The sequence below is a fragment of the Tamandua tetradactyla genome, chromosome 7 (assembly GCF_023851605.1).
Source record: "Tamandua tetradactyla isolate mTamTet1 chromosome 7, mTamTet1.pri, whole genome shotgun sequence".
Classification (NCBI taxonomy): domain Eukaryota; kingdom Metazoa; phylum Chordata; class Mammalia; order Pilosa; family Myrmecophagidae; genus Tamandua; species Tamandua tetradactyla.
This window is the reverse complement of record NC_135333.1, coordinates 71383530-71405237: the sequence shown is the minus strand read 5'-3', so window position 1 is coordinate 71405237 and position 21708 is coordinate 71383530. Positions and strand designations below refer to the sequence as shown.

At 38.6% G+C, this 21708-nt stretch overlaps 1 protein-coding gene across 2 annotated transcripts in view; it reads left to right on the top strand.

Moving 5' to 3' along the window:
* Positions 1-12870, top strand: part of LOC143691468 (pregnancy zone protein-like) — a 42892-nt gene extending 30022 nt beyond the window's left edge. For both annotated transcript variants that reach the window (XM_077169974.1, XM_077169975.1), the window contains 16 exons: positions 145-266; positions 693-744; positions 1915-1998; positions 2261-2437; positions 2727-2814; positions 3714-3870; positions 4194-4268; positions 5137-5317; positions 6506-6729; positions 8076-8294; positions 8459-8586; positions 9687-9777; positions 10186-10254; positions 10788-10890; positions 11677-11718; positions 12700-12870. In XM_077169974.1, the coding sequence (XP_077026089.1) occupies positions 145-266; positions 693-744; positions 1915-1998; positions 2261-2437; positions 2727-2814; positions 3714-3870; positions 4194-4268; positions 5137-5317; positions 6506-6729; positions 8076-8294; positions 8459-8586; positions 9687-9777; positions 10186-10254; positions 10788-10890; positions 11677-11718; positions 12700-12722 (1835 nt within the window). In that variant the 3' untranslated portion in view covers positions 12723-12870. The remainder of the gene's footprint in view (positions 1-144; positions 267-692; positions 745-1914; positions 1999-2260; positions 2438-2726; positions 2815-3713; positions 3871-4193; positions 4269-5136; positions 5318-6505; positions 6730-8075; positions 8295-8458; positions 8587-9686; positions 9778-10185; positions 10255-10787; positions 10891-11676; positions 11719-12699) is intronic.
* Positions 12871-21708: the final 8838 nt, after the last annotated feature.

The window sequence follows — 21708 nt, the reverse complement described above, 5'->3', positions numbered from 1 at the left end:
GTGTATATTAGCCTTGTTTTTTCAGCTTCATTTCCTATTCCAGCCAGTTGTGAGGTTAAAGACATTACAGAACATATAATCATTTTCAGCTGTGGGGGGGGGACTTAGATGGAGACTCATTTTATCTACGGTTCTTTGTTTTAGGGAATGTGAACTTCTCAGTGAGTGCAGAGGCAGTGCAGTCCCTAGAGCTATGTGGAAATGAGATCGCTGAGATCCCTGAGTTTGGAAGAAAAGACACAGTCATTAAAACCCTGTTGGTGGAGGTAAGTCAGTCGGGACCACTTGACATTTTTTTCTGAGACCCTAAAGGATAATTGATATCATGCTCACACAATCCATCCCATAAACTAATGGAATTTTCTATTCTAAAATGTGCAGGAAACATTGCCAATAATTTTTCTATAAATTATTTGAGAGCTATACCCTTGTCTTGATCTCTCTACCTCTCACCTAAGGGTCATATATTTCTCACATCTGTTCCCCTTGATTCCCTGTTGTTATTGTTCCTTCTTGTTTCCTCTGCCTCTTCCTGGTTCTTTGACATTTTGTGGATTTTTAATAATTGAATAATAAAATGAGTGTTAAACATCATTTACTGTAACTTTACCCTTCAAAGCAAGGAGTCTGTGGTGGTCCTCCTGTAACCTAGATATTTACCCCTTTTGCCCTTTTCTTTCTTTTTACCCAAGCCTGAAGGTATTGAGCAAGAGAAGAACTTCAACTCCATGACCTGTGCTTCAGGTAGGAGTCCAATCTCACAGTCATGGTGAGAACAATGCCTCTTACGGTATATACTTTAAATTATAACGCACGTCCACACATACTATCTCTCTCAGGGTTTTCAAAATGTTCCATTAAGATGAGCATATCATGAACTATTTCTTTACACACATTTTACCAATGAGAACACTGAGCCAAAGAGAGTAAGTTAACACGGCTCAGGTGTTAACAGACAAAACTAATGCTGGGGCTTTCTTGGTTCACATTCAGCCCTCTTACCTCCATAGCCCAGTGACTGCTCATTAACAAGACTAGGTGTAGAAGCTTCGAGTGTCCCAGGACTATGTAGAAAGAGAACAGGATCATGGCAAATCTGTATCACAAGGGATATCCTCTAAAATAAACAGGACTTATTTCACTAAAAAATAGAATTTTTCATGGCAAATAAAAACATTTTACATTTGGACGTAATTATATTAAGAAACCATCACAGCTTTTAAACAATAAGGCCCCTTTGTATTAGTTTTATGCCATAGTGTTTATCACACTGTCTTATTATTTGAGAAGGACCAATTTAAGGAATGTCTGTGTTATCTATTCATCATCATGGGAATCTATTCAAATGTATAGGATAAGAGAGGAAGTATAACAGCTTATCTTAGTAAATCTTAATGCTGTGGTTAAATCAAAGAACTGTGAGTCCCTGACAGCTTCTAACTTTCTTTTGGGGAGCTATTACACACTCCAATGCAGAACATGCTTACGTGAGAGGGAAAAGGGGTCTGTAAATCACATAGTGTTAAAACAAGCTGATCTGTTAAAAGTTTAATTCATTTCTAAGTCAAAATTCTTACTTCTGGGGCTCAGAGTTCCTCAAGGAGATATATTACTACTACTGTTAAATATAACAATAATATTAATAACAATAATAGTAACTGCTCAAATTTATTGACACTGAACATGTTGCAGGTGCTGTTATGAACACTTTACATGTTTTACTTCACTGAATCATCACAACATGAGCAAACTGACCATGAAGAGGTTAATTACCAAGGTCACTCAAGCTTACTTAGCTAGTGAGTGGGAGAGCCAGCGTAACATCCAGGCCATATGGATCTGCAGCCCCTACTCCTAAACATTGTACTGCATTCACAGGCATTTTCCTTTGATTTAGTTTATCTATATCCAAAGGTACTGAAATATCAGAGAAAATATCCTTGAAGCTCCCACCAAATGTGGTCAAAGAGTCTGCCAGAGCCTCCTTCTCTGTTTTGGGTAAGTCACCTTGTACTATGGAAATTTGGGATAAAAGAGCAGCTGCTGTATATCTCGTCTATACATCTGAATTCCAATTTTAACTTCTTAATAGCTTCAATTTCTGTTAGGGTCCTGGAAGTCTCACTCTGTAATTATAACTTTTCCCTTGCCTAAATGATAGCTTGGGATGTGGCTCTAAATTTGAAAGTCATTTGTCTATAATAATATTGGCTACTTACAAACTGAAATTACTAGACATTCAAATTTTCACATTCCTCAGGTGACATACTAGGTTCTGCTATGCAAAATATACAAAATCTCCTCCGGATGCCTTATGGTTGTGGAGAACAGAATATGGTCCTGTTTGCTCCTAACATCTATGTCTTGAACTATCTGAATGAAACCCAACAGCTAACTGAGGAGATCAAGTCCAAGGCCACTGGCTTTTTAGTCAATGGTAAGACAGAGAAAAACTTTATTACTCCAATGAGACTTTTCCCAATTAGGCTTGAGTTATGTCACCAGATATAAAGGCAATGATGATGATTTGTATGGAAACATACAATGATTTGTATGGAAATAATAATCTCCAAAACAATGTTTTGTTTTCACATATCCATAACATCCACAAAGCCATGGCAGATCCTCCACATACAGAGGACCATGGAATATCAGTGACTCCCTGACCCATGGATAGCCCGCCTTTCCCTGGTCCTTCATGAACCACTTGAAACCTTCCATTCCAGGTTACCAGAGGCAACTGAACTACAAACACCAAGATGGCTCCTACAGCACCTTTGGGGATCGATATGGCAGGAAGCAGGGAAACACATGGTAAGAAAAAAAAATTATCTGTTCCTAGTTTCAGTTGTGAGTACAAGTCACATACATACACCAACCTATTTAATTCCTATAACAACCTTTATGAAGTGAGCATTATTAGCTTCATTTTACAGAAGAGGAAACTGATATTCAGTATAGATAAATAAATATCTCTGGTTTAAAAAACTAAGAAGTGGCTGAACAGAGAACATTTTGAAACTGATTATTTTTATATCCAAAACACCATATTTCTTTTACTTCTCATGTTGCTAAGGGCCCATTATACATTTACAATTAGCCCTTTAAGAGGCTCAATTGTTGCTCAATACTTTTCTATAAAGAGGCTAGAAAAGCTGCAGCTGTTATTTACAGAGCAGACCTGACTGTTTTCTACTATATCTCCCCACCTCCTCATTTCTTCTGAGTCTGACCATGCAGGGAAATGAGGAAATCAGTGACCTGGAAATGGTGGAGGGGCAGGAAGATGTGGAGAGAAATATGTACATCTTTGCAGCAGGGCATTAGAAGGAGTTAGTCTGTCAGAATATAAGCTGCAGTAGAAAAAGTAAGAAACCTACAGAAGTAAATACAGAAAACTCAGAAGAAAGGACCAAATATTTCAGTCAATATTGAGTCCCATCCAAGGAAGCTCAGAGGAAACTGAACCTCTAAAATGACAGAAATGCTCTTGGAAGCAAGGATCTATTGGTAATGGGTTTAACAACATGTGGCAGCAAAGCAAAAAGAACCAGGGAACTGGCAGGTTAAAAGAAAAAGTCTCCAAACTCTCAGTTATAGCTCACTGGTGGCCATTGGTGCATATTGAGGTGCGGGAGGGGCTATGGGGAGGAGTATTCAAATACAACATGGAAACAAATGCTCTTAGCACCCCTCTCTTCCTCCCACCACAGGCTCACAGCCTTTGTGCTCAAGACTTTCGCACAGGCGCGAGCCCACATCTTCATCAATGAGGCTCACATTACTGAAGCCCTCACCTGGCTCTCCGAGAAGCAGAAGGACAACGGGTGCTTCAGGAGCTCTGGGTCACTGCTCAACAATGCCATTAAGGTGAACTGCCCTGAGAAGTTTAGAACCTCATGATATTTGTCAATGAAACACCCCCCAAGGGCACGGGAAAAATGAGACACAGATGAATTGCAAAGATGAAGTCCTGAGTAATGTAGGAGGAGTTTTGTAGGAGAAAGGAGTATTCAACCTGGAAATTATAGAGAAGGAAGAAATGGTACTTTGAATGTAGATGATACTTTGCCTGGTAGAGATACTGAGGAGAGTTTTCATGAAATGATAGAAGATAATATACCAAAATTAGGAAGTAGAAATAATCATAATCACTTTCCATCTCTCTCCCTCCCTCTCTCTCATATTTGCAGGGAGGCGTGGAAGACGAGGTGACCCTCTCCGCCTATATCACCATTGCCCTTCTGGAGATTCCTCTCCCAGTCACTGTAAGGTCCACCTCAATCCCATTTCCCTACCGTGGAAACTACACACCCATTGTTCTGTACTACCACCCTACGAAAAAACAAGTCTAAACTTTCCTTTTGCTAAATGCCAAGACACTTCTCAAATAGATCAGCTATTTAGCAATCTATTAAGGAGGTTTTATACTTGCCCAGTAATGTCCTTAGATTAGGTACCAAAACTAACCCTAAAAGCACAGTATTTTATTTTCTTAGACAGCTTAAGAAAATGCAATAAAATGATTTGGCTTAAACAGTGGGAATTATTAGCTTACAGTCTGAGGCTGGGAAAAAGTCCAAATCAAGGTACCATTTCAAGGTGATGCTTTCTCCTCAGTGACTGTGTCTTCTGTTCTGGCTACCAGCGATCCTTGGTCCTTAATTTGTCACAAAGATTGGCACATGGCAGCATTTCCATGACCTGCTTCTGGCTTCTCCACCTGTGCCTTTTTTTTCTGTCTGAATTTCATTTTGTTATAAAGTTCTCCAGTAGTAGGATTAAGACTCATCTTGATTGAGGTACATCACACCTTAACTGAAGTAGCCTTATCAGAAGGTCTTACTTACAATGAGTTTATGCCCACAGGAATGGATTAAAGAACATGTTTTTCTGGGGTACATATAGCTTCAAATCACCACACACGGATTTCCAACCTTATTCTTTGGGACTTAACTATGAGGTAAAAAGATCTAAAACAGGCTGCTATTTAAGGATATCCATCCTTCTATTTAAGGATGGCCATCTGGCTGTCTACCTGGCTGGCTGGTAACCATGAGTGATGTCTGTCTAACACTATCCAGCTCAGGAATTGTTTTTTCTTCCTTTCAACCCAACTCCCTTTTGCTTTCACAGCACCCTACTGTTCACAAGGCCCTGTTCTGCCTGGAGTCAGCCTGGAACAGAGCAAAGGAGAAAACCCATGAGAGCCATATCTATACCAAGGCATTGTTGGCCTATGCTTTTGCTCTGGTGGGAAACCAAGATAGGAGACGAGAAATACTGAACTCAATTGATGAAGAAGCTGTCAAAGAAGGTGAGAGAAAAGGGTAATATTTCTTCCCTTCCACTTATACTGATTCTACAAATAAAGGAGGAATATACTCTTGCTTAAAGGAGGAATATCTTCCTGCTTAAATCATCAACTTTATCTGTAATTCTTAAGCCAAGCCATACATTGTGAGATCAGAGTATCTGTGAAAAAAAAAAAAAAATCTTCTGTAGGATTGCATACGTTGCACAGAGGAAAATATAATAGACAACACCACAGGTAAATTATGGAATTTTATTCCTGTTTGCTAAAACCTATAAGACAAACATATTTTTCGCATGATGTTTACCTACATGCTTGGATGAGAAGTGCGGAAAAGGCCATAATAAAAGAAATGCAATATCATTTCTGTTCTAGTTTGCTAGCTGCCGGAATGCAACACACCAGAGACGGATTGGCTTTTAATAAAAGGGGATTTATTTTGTTGGTTCTTCAGAGGAAAGGCAGCTAACTTTCCACTGAGGTTCTTTCTTATGTGGAAGGCACAGGATGGTCTCTGCTGGTCTTTCTCCAGGCCCCTGGGTTCCAACAACTTTCCCCGGGGTGACTTCTTTCTGCATCTCCAAGGGCTGGGCTGAGCTGCGAGTGCTGAGATGAGGAATGCCAAGCTGCTTAGCAGTGCTATGTTGCAATCTCTCATTTAAGCACCAGCCAATTAAGTCAAACATCACTCATTGCAGCAGACACGCCTCCTAGCTGACTGCAGATGTAACTGGCAATAGATGAGGTTCACATACTGCTGGCTTATGTCCGCAGCAACAAGACTAGGTATGCTTACCTGGCCAAGTTGACAACTGAATCTAACTAACACAATTTCCAAAGTATTTTTGTCTTAAGTTGCCATATATATCTTCACATAAGTCCTGTATATTCCACATTATAACTCAAATCCTAGCAAATATTCCAGTAAAAGAACTCTATCTGCCACTTTTCCCTTCCATCAATCCAACTAAAACAAGATCTGAGAGATTGGTAACGATGTCCCATATTTCTTCCTCCAACAACATTCTCCAAAGCAAGTTCAGCTTGAAAGAGTGAGTTAGTGAGTTTTAGGAACTTACGACAGGAGAGTCTTATGTCATTTTCTGTATTATTATTTTTAGTTCCGTATGATGTGAATCTGCCTTCATTATCTACAATAGTTACAATTCTTTTCCTTTTCTCATCCCCAAGACAACTCAGTCCATTGGGAGCGACCTCAGAAGCCCAGGGCACCAGGGGGGCAGCTTTACCAACCCCAGGCTCCCTCGGCTGAGGTGGAGATGACATCCTACATGCTCCTGGCTTACCTCACGGCCCAGCCTGCCCCATCCTCAGAGGACCTGACTACTGCAGCGCGCATCGTGAAGTGGGTCACAAAGCAACAGAATTCCCAGGGCGGTTTCTCCTCCACCCAGGTCTGTTGTTCCCAAAGAGTCTCTCCTCCAGTTTCCCTTGGCAAATGGGAGGCTTGAAAATAGAATAGTTATAAGGAAACAAGAAGGGAAAACAAATCACGAAAAAGTTATTTACAGCTATTTGAAGACAATGGGAATATGAAGAAAGGGGCCTGAGAAATTCCCCAAAACAGTTTTCACTAAGCCCTGTGTTAACAAGCCATCAATTCAGCTATGTTCAAATAAGCCTTATTCCTCTCTAAAGCTGTGCCATATCATCAGCATACTTTGGTCACTGACTACACGTTAGTCCAGGATTTCTTACACTTGATGACTATTGACCTTTTGGGCTAGATAACAACTTGTGGTAAGTGACTGTCCTGTGCAATGTAAGATGTTTAGCAGCATTCCGGACCTCTGCCCACTAGACACCAGTAGCACTCCACATCCAGTTGCAACAAGGCAAAATCACCCCTGATTGAGAACCACTACTCTAGACTACAGACTCCACCTTTAGAATCCTGAAAAAAAAAAATCTTCAAAGGCAAACCAGGAAATTGTCTGATTAAAAGTAAGGTGACCAAGTAGAGCTCACTTTGATCTTTGTGAAATGAATTCCTTTCTACTTTAAAAACCTGCCCTGAGTGCTCCCTTCTTCCTTCCTCTTTTTTTGAAAGCTAAAGCTCTTAGAAATTTCTTTTTCTACCTGTCACAATTCTGGAATTATTTTACTGAGGGCATAAATGATTGAGTTAAAACATCCAGAGAACTTGTCCCCCTCTTCCAAGACCTCCTTCAACATTCAAGATGTACATAGAGAAACTTTTGTTTTTCCTCGCGATTAGATGTGGGGGAGGGGCATGGAGAGGAAGCTACATAAAGGAAAAAAGAAACTTGGAGAAGTGCAACTTGTATTAATACCACTCTTTTTATTTGTAGCAAGTTTCTCTCACTCTTACATCTAAATGATCACCAATCATCTAGTTAACTACAGTCACTACTTTTGTTTTAATGTCTTAATTTTAGCCCTTTTCTTTGAAGGATATATCCAGGAGGGCTATGGGTGGAAAGAGCGGAGTCTTCTGAGACATACAGAATAGTCCCCTAGAAAATAACAATATGGGTGAAAATAAATTGGGAGGCTAGTTAGAATTAGTAATCATTTATTTCATTTGGAGAAACTGTAATGTGACTTGAAAGCACCTGAAAGGCAGAGAAAAAGGAAAAACAATTAGCAGATATATACTTTAGGGAACAGAGGAGTAGAAGCCAGCGCCCCTTTGTGATAGCCAACACAAACTTATGGTTCAAAACCCATCTACCAACAACTTATTCTGCAAGGACCGGTCTCCACCCGTATCTTCTAGGACACAGTGGTGGCTCTTCAAGCCCTGTCTAAATATGGAGCGGCCACTTTCACCAGAAATGGGAAAGCTGCACACGTGACCATTCAAGGTTCACGGGCCTTTTCCACAAATTTCCAAGTGGACAACAACAACCTCCTGTTACTGCAGCAGGTTTCATTACCCGAGGTGCCTGGAGAATACGCCATCACAGTGAAGGGAGGAAGATGTGTGTATCTTCAGGTGAGACTCCTGCGTTATACTGGTGAAAATCAATTCTAAACTCTCCCACTGAAATGGAAGCTCTACTCTTTCCTTACTGGGCAAGGAAAGGGCAAATCTGGAGAAGTTAAGTGAAGAAGTCCCAGGGAAAGAGGAAAATTGATAGTGTCCTTGGTGTCCCACAGACATCCATGAAATACAATATTCACCTGGATAAGGAGGACTCCCCATTTGCTTTGAGGGTGCAAACTATACCCCAAACTTGTGATGGACGGGAAGCACACACGAGCTTCCAGATCTCACTGAATGTCAGGTAAGACCTTTTGATTGCATCCTCTAATTTGAGTCCAAAAGCTACATGGAACCATTTGTAATTAATAATATACTTAGAAGCTGTGCTATCAGATGAATACAATTTAAAAATGATTTATCTACTTAATGAATATAGAACCTTTTATCATTATGAAGTGATCCTTTTCTCTTGTAATGCATTTTGTCTTAAAGTCTCAGTAATGTTCTCAAGGCCAAGGAGACTGAAAGTATTTACAATATGTAGCAAAGTCTGGTGTTATATCTGTCAAGTAAAAACAATTTGGACTATTTAAATCTTCCGATCTCTACTTTCTCTTTACACTAATTTTGTTTAATTCATTTCTAAAGAATAAATTATTGTCCTCAAGGATTTTTATCTTGCATTGTGGTAAGTCTCCCTTACCTCTTCTGAATAATTGAATCCTATTTATTATTTCTCTAATCAAATGGATAAATATAAAATACTAATGTCACATACAAGGTTTACATTAAATGTAAAATACATAGGTTATCTTATCATAATTCATCAAAAACTTTGCAGGAATCCTAAAAAAAAAAAACATCAGCAGGTAACATTGCTATGTGTCTAAGGCTAATTAAATTAGTATTATTTAAACAATTATAAAAATATATTTCAACAACCAAGCTTGTTATTAAACATCTGTTTCTCCACAGTATGAAATATAAGACAGTATCTGATCTTACAACATTTAGGAGCCTCTTTGGGTACATATGATACATTCAAGTTACTTAAAACTATAAAAGTAATGCATACTAAATAACAAGTGGATATTTTAGATGGAAGATTCAAAAATTACAGATGTGTGAAAAATGCAGATTCCTAAGTTCCACTCACAAAGATTTTGATTTGATCATTTGGGACTGAGTCTTGAGCAACTGTGATTTTAGCAAGCTGTGGATTCTGTTGAACACTTAGGGTTCGAAGCATCAATATCATATATGTCCAATGAACACAATCTCCGAGGTTAATTATATTAAAGAAAACTTCATGCATATGAACAGGGTTATGATGGTCTTGAAGGAAGGCAGCTCCTCTTACAAATTAAACCCTCTCTCCTTTTTTTCTTTTTGACACTACAGTTACACTGGGAGCCGTCCTGCCTCCAATATGGTGATTGTTGATGTAAAGATGGTATCTGGTTTTATTCCCCTGAAACCTACAGTGAAAATGGTAGGTGTATTTTAAGCCCAGTAGACCTGATATGATAGAATATTCTATATCCCCAAACTAAGACCAGACCAATATTGAAGCTTTATCAATATCATCCAAATATATATTTTCTCCAAACCCAGGGGTCAACATTCATTAATTATTTTTTTGGCTCTAAGCTAAGAGATGTGTGATATCAGAGAAATAAAGAGGAATCTCAGTGGTTAGGCCATTCGCCATCTAGTTAGGGATTTACAGCATATGGGCATAAGACTGTAAAATAAAATCCAAAAAAGATTATGACTACCTAACAAATTGATTGGTATGCAGTAAAAGAATTGGAAAGGATCACACAATCAGTGTGCGCTCAGGTCTCACAATGTTCCCACATCTGTTCTCTAACTTTCTGAGTTTTCTAATTTTCTTCAGCTTGAAAGATCTAGCTACGTGAGTCGGACAGAAGTTAGCAGCAACCACGTCCTCATTTATGTGGAACAGGTGAGAGCCCTGACATCTTGGCTGAGATGCACATATGAGTGGTCTAAGTGGGTCTCTCCACTAGGAAACAAGTCAAAGAATGAAAATGATAATTAATTATGCCCTCCCAGAAAGTTCTTTTACTCTAGTCTCACTTGAGAAATCTCCTTTATTAATACTGATCATATTAACGATAGTGTTAACATTCTATTATATCACTATATTAAATAAAATATAGATCTCATTAATTATCTTCAAACATCTGACCATAGGATGTTTAATCTAGCTACTCAGAAAAGAATAACTTGATACTATAATTACAAATTGTACGTAAACTAGTCTCTGGATCTTAGAAAACTTTCACATAGGCCCAGAGGATCAATCTTATGTGGGGCACTACAAGATTATCTGAGTTGCTTAGGAGAAAGTTTGGGGAATTTTGTTGTTCACTATAAAGAGTTCCCAAGGTTGCATTCTGAAACCCATCTTGACATCCGCAAGGGAGAGAGAAAGAGGCTATCTAGTTTCTTGATTACTCCCACTTTTCCTTTTAGGTAACAAGTCAGACACTGAGCTTTTCCTTCACGGTTCTGCAAGACATACTTGTCAGAGACCTGAAGCCAGCCGTTGTGAAAGTCTATGATTACTATGAGACGGGTGAGTGGGAGAAAACAGAGATAATTAAACAATTTCAACCTAGATCCAAGAAATCTGAACTTGAAAAGTGTATGTTTGTCACTTGTGACAAAAGGTCTTGTTTTCAGTCCATTCAGCCAACAGCATATCCATCTGTATCTTTTCTCCAAGATAAACCCTGCGGAATAAATTTAGCAACTAATATTTATTGAGTCAGAACCTAGAATATTTTAAAAAGAAGGATAATATCTGGTCTCTGCCCTCAAGTAGTTTAAAGAGATAGAGAACATAATAAACATGGAACGGTAACATAACAAGGAATGAATGTTAGAGTGCTAAGTGATAAGGAATTGGGGAGACAATATAGCAGAGAAGGCTGGTGCTCAAGAAGGTCAAGCTAAGGACCAAAGAACTGAGTTGAATCCTAAATAGTACAATCTTTAGGGTATATGAGAACAAGAATAATGCGGCAAGTTGGAACAATAATCTTAGAAAAGGGATTAAGGAAGCAAGCTGGACAAAGTGAGTAGAGGCAGAGAGTTCATAGAAGAGAGAACTACAATGCAACTGTGATCTTCCTAAGAATCTAAAATTTGAACAACTACTATTTAAACAAGTTTCAATCTCCCCCCTCGGCAGAGAAAGAAAGAAGATATTTTAACTACTTTATTCAACTCTAGTCTGCTTATGTCGAGTTTTGACAATTCTGACATGATTCATTTTTCTTCAATAGTAAAGTGAATAGATCTAACACAGCCCCTCATTCAGCGGTATTTTGCTTTTTCCTTCACCCCATGGTTCTTTCAGATGAGTCTGCCATTGCCGAGTATATCGCCCCCTGCAGCAAAGGTAAGTGGTCACATGCCATGACTATTGTCCATTAACCTTTCTTTCCAAAAGTCCTCCTAAATTTTAAATTCCCTACAATTCCTATACCTTAGACAATCCTTATGGCCTGTTCTCACACAAAGAGACTTTGGAGAAGAGCACTTTCTCTGTAGGCAGACTTACCAATTTCAGATATTCATCTACTATCAGAATAGTCAGTAAACTAGGTTTGCTTGTAGGACAGCTCTCACTAATTGGTAACATTTTCTACCACAGCTAATTGGGTTTCCTTCAACCTAGGGGTCAATTAATTATGACTATCTATCTCAGTTTGCCAGTCTGCTATGACAGATATCACACGATGGTTTGATTTAAACTGTGGGAATTTGTTGGCTCATTGTTTTGAGACTAGAAGAAGTCCGAAATCAAGATGTTAATTGGCAAGGCTTTCTTTCTCCCCAGAGTCTGTAACACTCTAGTGCTGGCTGGCAGCAATCGTTGAGGTTCCCTGGCTTGCTTCAGGTCACACGATAATGTTCTCTCCTTGCTCTTCCAGGGTTCCACTGATTTCCAGCTTCCAGCCTCTATCTGTAACTTTTCTGACCATGTCTGAATTTCTTCTGCTTGTAATCCAGATTAAGGCCAACCCTCATTCCGTTGGCCACATCTTAACTAAGATACCATCTTCAAGAGAACCTATTTAGAATGATCTTACACCCATGGGAATGCACATTAAAATTAATAACATGTCTAAATTGGAATGCATAATTCAGCCTACCATATCCTCTAACCAAAACCAGCCCAACACTTATTTTGTAAATGATGAATTGAAGTAGTTGTGACACAGCCCATATGGCCTATAAAGTTATTTACTGTCTTGCCTTTCACAGAAAAAAATCTGCTGACCTTTGCTTTAACCCACTTTTCTGCTCATACTCAGCTGAGAGAATGCTCACTCCTCAGGAAACCTATAACCTTCTTATGGTTTTATTCTCTATATAGATCCAGAGCATGGAAATGTCTGAGGACCACATTTTGGATATGCATTTTGCTGGACTCCTTGTCCTACACTTCTCTTTAGAAGGGTGGGTTCTTTGTCTCTATAAAGCAGACACTAAAAAGGCTTATTGAATAAAGATTTATTTCGGGTCAAACTATTGTCTGTCGCATCATTCGTTCATCAAGAATTAATTACATATTTACATGAGGACTTACATTGTTTTAACTAATATGGACAGCTTCTGTATATATCTGCTGGAATTTCAACTGTGGATATAGTATATAGTCAAGTAGAAATAACGGGATAGTCAAATGGAAAAAGAGTGAAATATGACCCCCACTATACAGCATGCAAAAAAAAGTCAAGTAGAAAACAATTTCAAATTAGTTATTGTCTGAAGGACATTAGAATAAATTTGTTCATTGGTCTTGGAAGAATTCACGTAGGAACTGCAGGGGAAAAAAGTAAATAGTATTGGTTAGAGTGATGGTTAGTTTCTCTTGTCAACTTGGCCAGGTGATGGTGTCCAGTTGTCTGGTCAGGAAAGCCTTGGCCTAACCATTACTGTGAAGATATTTCATGGATTTAAATTATCAGTCAGTTGATTGCATCTATGGCTGATTACATCTACGATTAACTAAGGGGAGTGTCTTCCACTGTAAGAGCAGCCAGTTTTCTGCATCTAATCAATCAGATGGATCTATTCCAATTGAATGGGTAGGATCTAATGAGTTAGATGTAATCCTAATAGTTGGATGTGATCCACTCAGTTGGATGTCATCTGACCAGTTGAAGACTTTTAAGAGAGAGGTGGCAACTTCAGCAGTCAGAAGAGAGAACTTTCTTCTCTGCTTCAACCAGCCAGCCTCTCCTGGGAATTCATCAAAGACCTTCAGCACTGTTGCCAACTCACAGCCTGCCTACAGAATATGGACTTGTGCATCCCCACATTTGCGTGAGACACTTTTATAAAATCTCATATTTACATATGTCTCCTGTTGGCTCTGTTTCCCTAGAGAACCCTAACTAATATAGCTAATAACTAGAGAAGATAAAATATTTTATTGAGAGGGAATTCCCTGAGGAAGGCATCAAAAATGGACTTCACAAGAGACTAAAATGATTGGAGTAAAAGGAGAAGATGTTAGAGAAATGCAGTGGTTAAAATTCACACAATACAGCCAGACTCCCAGGTTTGAATCCTGACTCCATCTGCCTCATAGGCTGAGCTGCTAGGGCAGTTACTTAACATCTCTAATTCAGTTTCCTCATGGAGAGGTGGGGATAATAACAGACCTCTCCTCAATCATGCCATTCTCGTGAAGGAGGAAAAAAGATATAGCTGAATTAAGCAATGACTCTTAAAGCTTCTACTTGGCTAAGGTGTCTGCCACATTGTATTGGCTAAAGTAAGTCAATGACCAAGCCTGACTTCAAAGGGGGAGGTAGGGCGAGGGTACCTCTTCCCACAAGGAGACACACAAGTTACATAGAGTGTGCAGAGATATGTAATTCTCTCACAGGGACAGTAATAAATAATTAAGAAAAATAATGCAATCCCACACAGGAGAGAAGGAGAGGTTTCATGTTAATTGCCCAATTATTCAAGCAGCTTTTATTAAATGGTTCATCTTTAATACACGAATTTGTAAAGGCATCTCAATCTTATATTAAATCCCCACATATTTGGGAAGTTATTTTCAGGGATTTCTAGTCTGTTGCTTTGGCCTCTGTATGTATTCATGTACCAGTATGACGTAGTTTTAGTGATCAAGATATATGTTTTAATATCTCACAAAGCTAATTTCCACTGATCATCCTTATTTTTCTGAGTGTTCTCAGCTATACCTTTGTTCATTTTTCCATGTGAACTTTACAATAGCTTTTCTATTTGAAAAAAAATAAAAGTTGTATATTTTACTGGAATCTCAACAAATGCATAAATTAACATAGGGAGTATGGTCAACTTTTTGAGGGCAAGTCTTCCTATCTAAGAACAGGATATGTTTTCCTTTTTTCATTTTTTTCAAGTCTTCTCATGTCTGTTCAATGCTATTTTAAGGTAGTGTTTTTTTATATAGGTCATATGCATTTCTTGTTCTTTTTATTGTTTTTATTTCACTGTATTTTTGTTGATAAGTACATGTAGTCTTTTTATTATATAAAGAACTAGTCACCTATAAAAATATTTGTTATGGACTTCTCTTTTATTAAGATAAAACTCATATACCATAAAATGCACCACAGTGAAGGTCACAGCTTGATAACATTTTTATTTATGGATAAACCAAAAAGAATATTTTCAGAATCCCCAAACAAACTCCCACATGCCCTCTCCCAGTCAATGTCCACCAATGGTCCCAAGGTAATGAGTGTTCTGATTTCTATTGCCATAGATTAGTTCTCCCTGTTTGTGAACTTCATGTGGATAAAATCATACAGTACGCATTTTTTCACATTTGAATTTTTCACTCATCATCTTGCTGTGAGAGTTTTCCATGCTATTGAGTATATCAGTAGCTTGGTATTTTTGTTGCTGGGAAGTATTTCATTGTGTGGTTTAATGTTTAAGTTCTGGTGTGAATTTGGCCAGGTGATGTTGCCCAGTTGTCTGGTCAGGTAAACACTGGCCTAACTGTTGCTACAAGGATGATTCCCAGCTAGTTGATAAGCCAGAAGGCTGGTTTATTAAATCTCAGTCAATTGATTGTAGCTATGGCTGGGTATATGTATGATCAACTAAGGGACTGTCTCCTGCAAATAAGATAATCCAATCAGCTCAATTTTTATTTAATCAGTTGAAGACTTGTAAGGAAGCTGAGAGAGTTTTCACTGCTTCTTCAGACTGTGAGCATCTCCTGTGGAATTTATTGAGACCCTTCTTCAGAGTTGCCAGCTTCTCAACCTGTCCTTTGGATGTTGGACTGTTCCATTTCCATGGTTATGTGAGACACCTTTGTAAATCACATATTTACAGATACCTACTGTTGGTTCTGTTTCTCTGGAGAATCCTAACTAATACAGCTTGGTACCTGGAGTGGTTCTTGAGTAACAGAATCTTAATAATGGGTTTTTACAATTGGTTTTCTGTTCTGATTAGAGTCAAAGGCACTAATGACTCTGTTTCCAATATTCAAGATGGCACTGACAGTCTATGGCATTAGTTGACAATAGAAATATGCAAAATATCACCATTTGAGTTTGCTAATTGTACGCTTATATGAGGCAAGGGTCTGGGTGAGAGTATTTTTGACACCTTAATGGAATTTTGTGGAGTTGGAGTATAATGATGTTGGCTGGTTTTTGTTAGATACACTGGATACAGTTATGAGGGAAAGGATGAGCTGAGAAGGCTTCAAATTTATAACTTAAGCATTGTATGAAAGATACAAAAGTTTCCATGCGTGCCCTGAAAGAAAATCTTATTTCCTGTGGTCTTGAGATTTCTGAAAAACAGGCACAGAGCTTCACTGTGCCAGTAGCAGATTTACAATGTAAACTAAAACATCAATCTTGCAAGGTGTCTACTGTTTAAGTAAAGGCTTTCACTGGAAAAGAATGACATCTTGAAACTTGAGATGGGGACATATGGCTTAATAATGATGTCGTGGACATGGAATCCCGGGATTCTACTGACCCTTTGCTAGATAGACCTGTAATGATCTGTCCTAAAGTTACAGCCATCCCACCTCTAGTCTTCCCTGAGGAAACAGCCACCCAATCTCCAGCCTGCCCTGAAGAAAGAGCTTCCCAGCCTCCAGTCTGCCCAGACGAGTCTGCCATCCAACCTCCACTTAAAGAGATTAATCCTTCAGTGTCTACTAAACCTATAACCGCCTCCCCTGGGGAAAAAGCCCTCACTCCTCTTTCTGGAGCAATTAATACTGTTTCACCACATGAAAATGCAATGGAATTCCCGGAGGTAATTGGCTTGAAAGACATTTCTAATTCTTTTCATGACCCACCCCTACCACTCCTTTTTTCCTCAAGACCTATAACTAGACTAAAGTCCCAATAGTCCCTGAAAGGTGAGATACAAAGGGTGACCCATTAGGACAAATGCTATACTCCGAAAGAACTGCATGAGTTTTCCAATCTATATAGATGCAAGTCAGGGGAATATGTGTGGAAATGGATATTAAGGGTGTGGGACAATGGGGAAGGAATATGAAGTTGGATCAAGCTGAATTTATTGATGTGAGCCCACTAAGTGGAGATTCTGTATTCAATATTGTAGCTTGAGGGGTTAGAAAGGACATTAACTGTATGGTTGGCTGAAACATGGATCAAAAAGTGGCCAGCATTACCTGAGGTTGAAATGTCAGAACTGCCCTGGTATAATGTAGACGACGGATTCTAGAGGCTTAGAGAGATTGGAATGTTAGAGTGGATTTGTCATGGAAGACCTGCTCACACACCTCAGGAATGTCCAGAGGACACACCTTTCACCAGGACTGTGAGGAATAAATGTGTGAGACTAGCTTCATCATCCCTGTAGAGTTCTATAGTCACCCTTCTCTGTACGTCAGATACTACTGTGGAAACTGCTATTACTAAGCTGAAATCCTTAGGGATGATCAATAGGGATGATCAGATCTTGAACTGGAAAATGCCATGTAGTGACAGCTAATCACCAGAGATGAGGTGGGTGTGGCCACCATAATGGACAGCCGAAGCAAAGCAGCAGTCAAAATAGTGACCTTGGCCAGCAGATCATGAGGTACCTAGAAGTAAACTAGAGGGCAGTCTACTAAATTAGTGTTTGAGCTGTATATACAGAAGAGTTCTAGGTCAAGGGAACAGAAGTCTAACTTGAATTTAAAAAACAGAGCATCACAGCCTCTTAATCAATTCCTAGACTTGATACAGTTTTCCATAATGGCTCTGCCACCAGCAATGTATGAGAGTTTGTTTTGCTTCAAATCCTGATTAACACTTAGCACCATTGCATTTTAACTTTTAGCCTTTCTTCTAAGTATGTAATGGTATTTCATTGTAATTTTAATTTGTGTTTCCCCATGACTAATAATGCTGGCTTTTCATATATGAAATACCCATCTGGATAATTCCTTTTGAAATGAGCCTGTTATTTTTACCTTTTTAGGTTAAATTATGTGTTTTTTCTTATTGATTTTTAATTATCTAATCTGGGTCTATATCATTGTCAGAAATATGTATTACAAAAATCTTTTCCCCATCCATCATTTGCCTTTTCACTGTCCTAATGATGTCTTTTCATGAATAAACTTCTTAATTTGAATGAAATTCAGTCCATCAATTTTTTTCTGTTATGATTAATGCCATACGCTTCAAATTCCTCCAGCAGTTTGGCTGCCATTGCCTTGCATGTAGAGTGAGGCCTGAATTTCCTACACTACCCTTTGCTTTCACCAGTTGCTACAAGCCTGCATGGCTGAGGGACTTACTCTCCACATTTTTGCTCCTCTCCCAGCAATAGACTGCAATCGCTTGTTACTGTTATGCTGATGATGCTGTGTCCTGACCCAGCCTCACTTTAGGCAGGTCCTAGGCTTTCCCAAACTTCCCTTTCCTTCCTTCCTGTGGGTCAAAGTCTGCTTTTATCTGTGGTGAACCTGGGTAGGGTCACTTTCCCCCAGCAATAGCAGATCTTTGATTGTTATGAGTGTAAGATTCTGGGCCCAAGAGAGCTCGCTAGCCCTTCTCCAGAGGTGGAGGACTTTGTCACTATCCCTTCCCCAGTAGCAGTGAATCTTTGCCTGTGGCCTATGGAGTAGAAGCCCATCCCACAGAAGCAATGGATTATTGCCTGGGTGCTGAGGAGAAGAGTGGTTGCTACACCTTCCACAGAGGTGTAAGAATTTTGCTTTGTCTGGTGGAGCATCAGGCCTGTCCTGGTAAGGATAAATACCAATTTATTAAAAAAAAGAATTTTCCCTGGTGCCAAAAGAAAAAGAGACACACCCCTTTTTCTTAGAAGATTTCCTTTAGAAAATGTAACAGTGCATTCTTTCTCTGTCCCTTTGAGATGTATGCAAACCATTTCAGAGCTAAATAAGCCTCTTGCCAGTTTTACAACCCAGTGTTGTTTTTCTTAAAAAGCCTTCCAGCCATCTCTTTGAAATATAAACATAAAGATAATATGAGCCCTGTCTCCCGTTCTCTGTGAAATTTAAACCAAATGCCTAGCTCCAGCTTGTCACAGAGATATGAGAAGTTTCATTTTTTTCTTGAACACAGGGAATTATCAACACAGATAGATGGTCACCCTAATTACCAGGTGAATTTAGGATTTAGATGGCCACCCTAATTACCAGGTGAATTTAGGATGAACTATGAGTAGAGAATAGTGTGTCAAGTCCTCTTACTTGATAACAAGTCATCTTTAATCTTGAGAACATGAATGGAATGGGTTGTACCTGCTGGATGTATGGAAGGCTGAGATTTCATTGTCTCTGCGATCTCTTTTGCAAATTGCCTGTGAGGCACATCCAAGTCTGATTTAATGCTTATTCAATAATAAAACTGTCTAATAGTTTTTATAGAGAGGATTCACTGGGTCAGAGGAAGATTTACTTTTAATGATTTCCTCAACACTCTCCAGAAGCAGCCAGTTACATCCTGAACACCTTCACAAACAAGAGAGTCTCTCTCCAGTTAAGGCCCAAGATAAAGGACATGGGAACTCCTCCATTGTACCTGGGAATCCCTGCTATCCCAAACTGACACACAAGGCCACACTTCATCTTTAAGAGGTTGTTTACATTTCAGGGTCTCAACAAACTTCACAGAAGAGGCTCGCTGGCTGAAGAGGCAGTGAAAATTCTCTCAGCTTCCCTAAAAGTCTTCAACTGATCATATCAAATCAAGTTGATTGGATTACCTCGTTTGCGGGAGAAATGCCCTTAGTTGATTGTACATATAATCAGCCACAGCTGCAATGTACTGACTGAGATTTAATAAACCAGCCTTCTGGCTTATCAGCTAGCCAGGAACTATATTTACAGCAACAGTTAGGCGAGTGCTTACCTGATCAGACAACTGGGCACAATCACCTGTCCAAGTTCACATCAAAGCCTAACTATTTCATAGGTCTACATGGAAGGTTTTCTCATACTTTGGAATTCAGTTTACTTGGTTACTTTGCAACCTCAGATCTTTGATAGGCTCAAGGAAGGTTATGGTTTTGTAGATTTTTCCATTTTTTCTCATTATTAGCATCAGAACAATAATTTTGGAAACTTTCTATGTCTACATGGAAATAGAACCCCCAAATCACCATTTTGCATTTCTACTGAAATAATGGATCTAGACCATAAATACCCACAGTTGCTAATGTTACACAGAGAGAAATAATCAGACATTATGTGTTTCTTGATGGAAGAATACAATATTGCCTATGAAAAAGCACTTCCAGAAAAAATAAAAATCAAATCTAAATCTTCTAAAGACTTAGACCCATATACCAATTTACAGAAAACACAGAGCTCAAAGGAATATATTGAATTATATCATGAGGATATAATTTGCAAACTTAAAACTATGAGAAACTCTCCAAAACAAATAATTCCATTTCTCCAACAAATAAATTGTCAGAAAGAAGAAGAAAACCCATAGAATTACAGAGGTTTAAAAGATGTTTCAATCAGGGCGGGCCATGGTGGCTCACTGGCAGCATTCTCACTGGCCATGCCGGAGACCCGGGTTCGATTCCCAGTGCCTGCCCATGTGAAAACAAAAAAAGGAAAAAAATAGATGTCTCAGTCAATCAATCTAATACATGGGCCTTCAAAAAAATTTACAACATTCAATAAATAATTAGAAATTTGCACACTCACTGAATATTTGGGTATTTATGATATAAAAATATTTTGTTAAATATTTATGTTTACTAATGATTGTATTTTGTTTTGTAAAATATTCCTTATCCTTTAGAAATGCAATAGAAATTTAGACATTCATGAAATATATATGGATTTTATTTCAAAATGATAATGGGAGGGGTAAAGTGGTGGGATGTAGGTGGGCATGTGGATGGGATATGAGTAGGACAGACTGTGCATGGGTTGATTGATGTTGGAGCTGAGTAGTTAGGGTATATACGGGTTCATTATACTACGTTGTCTAATTTTCTATATGTTTGAAACTCCTCCACCTGCAAAAGATATTGGTATGACAGCATTTTACAGAGAAGTTTTACCAAGGTTTCAAGGAAATGATAATAACTATTTTAAATAAACATTTTAGAGAGTAGAAAAAGGATAGCTACACAAACTGTTTTAAGAGTTTAATACCACCAAAAACACAGAAAAGAGAAGAAAATATCAACCTTACTTATGAACAGAAAAGTAAACCTCAAAGTAAAATACTGCCAATTTATTTTTAGCTGACTACTGTTTATTCTCATACTAGCTACTGTAACAGCTAACCTCTAAAACTCAGTAGCTTTACTTAATATTAAGCCTAAGAGTCACCCTCAGAAAACCTTCTTTGTTGTTCAGATGTGGCCTATCTCTCAGCCTACACAGCAACTCACAGACCTCCCCCTCTACGTGGGACATGACTCCCAGGGGGTATAAACCTTCTTGGCAACGTGGGACAGAAATCTTGGGATGAGCTGGGACTCAGCATCAAGGGATTTAGAAAACCTTCTCTACCAAAAGAGGAATGAGAAAAATTATACAATAAAGTGTCAGTGACTGAGAGATTTCAAACAGAGTTGAGAGTTATCCTGGAGGTTATTCTTATGCATTAGACAGATATCTCCTTTTTAGTTTATGGTCTATTGGAGTGGCTGGAGGGAAGTACAAGAAACTGTGGAGCTGTATTCCAGTAGCCATGTTTCTTGAAAATGATTGTATAATGATATAGCTTTTACAATGTGACTTGTGAAAACCATGTAGTCTGGTGCTTCTTTTATCTAGGGTATGAACAGATGAGTAAAAAATATGGATTAAAAATAAATAATAAGGGGAATATAGGTTAAAGTAAATTGAGTAGATTGAAATACTAGTGGTCAATGAGAGGGAGGG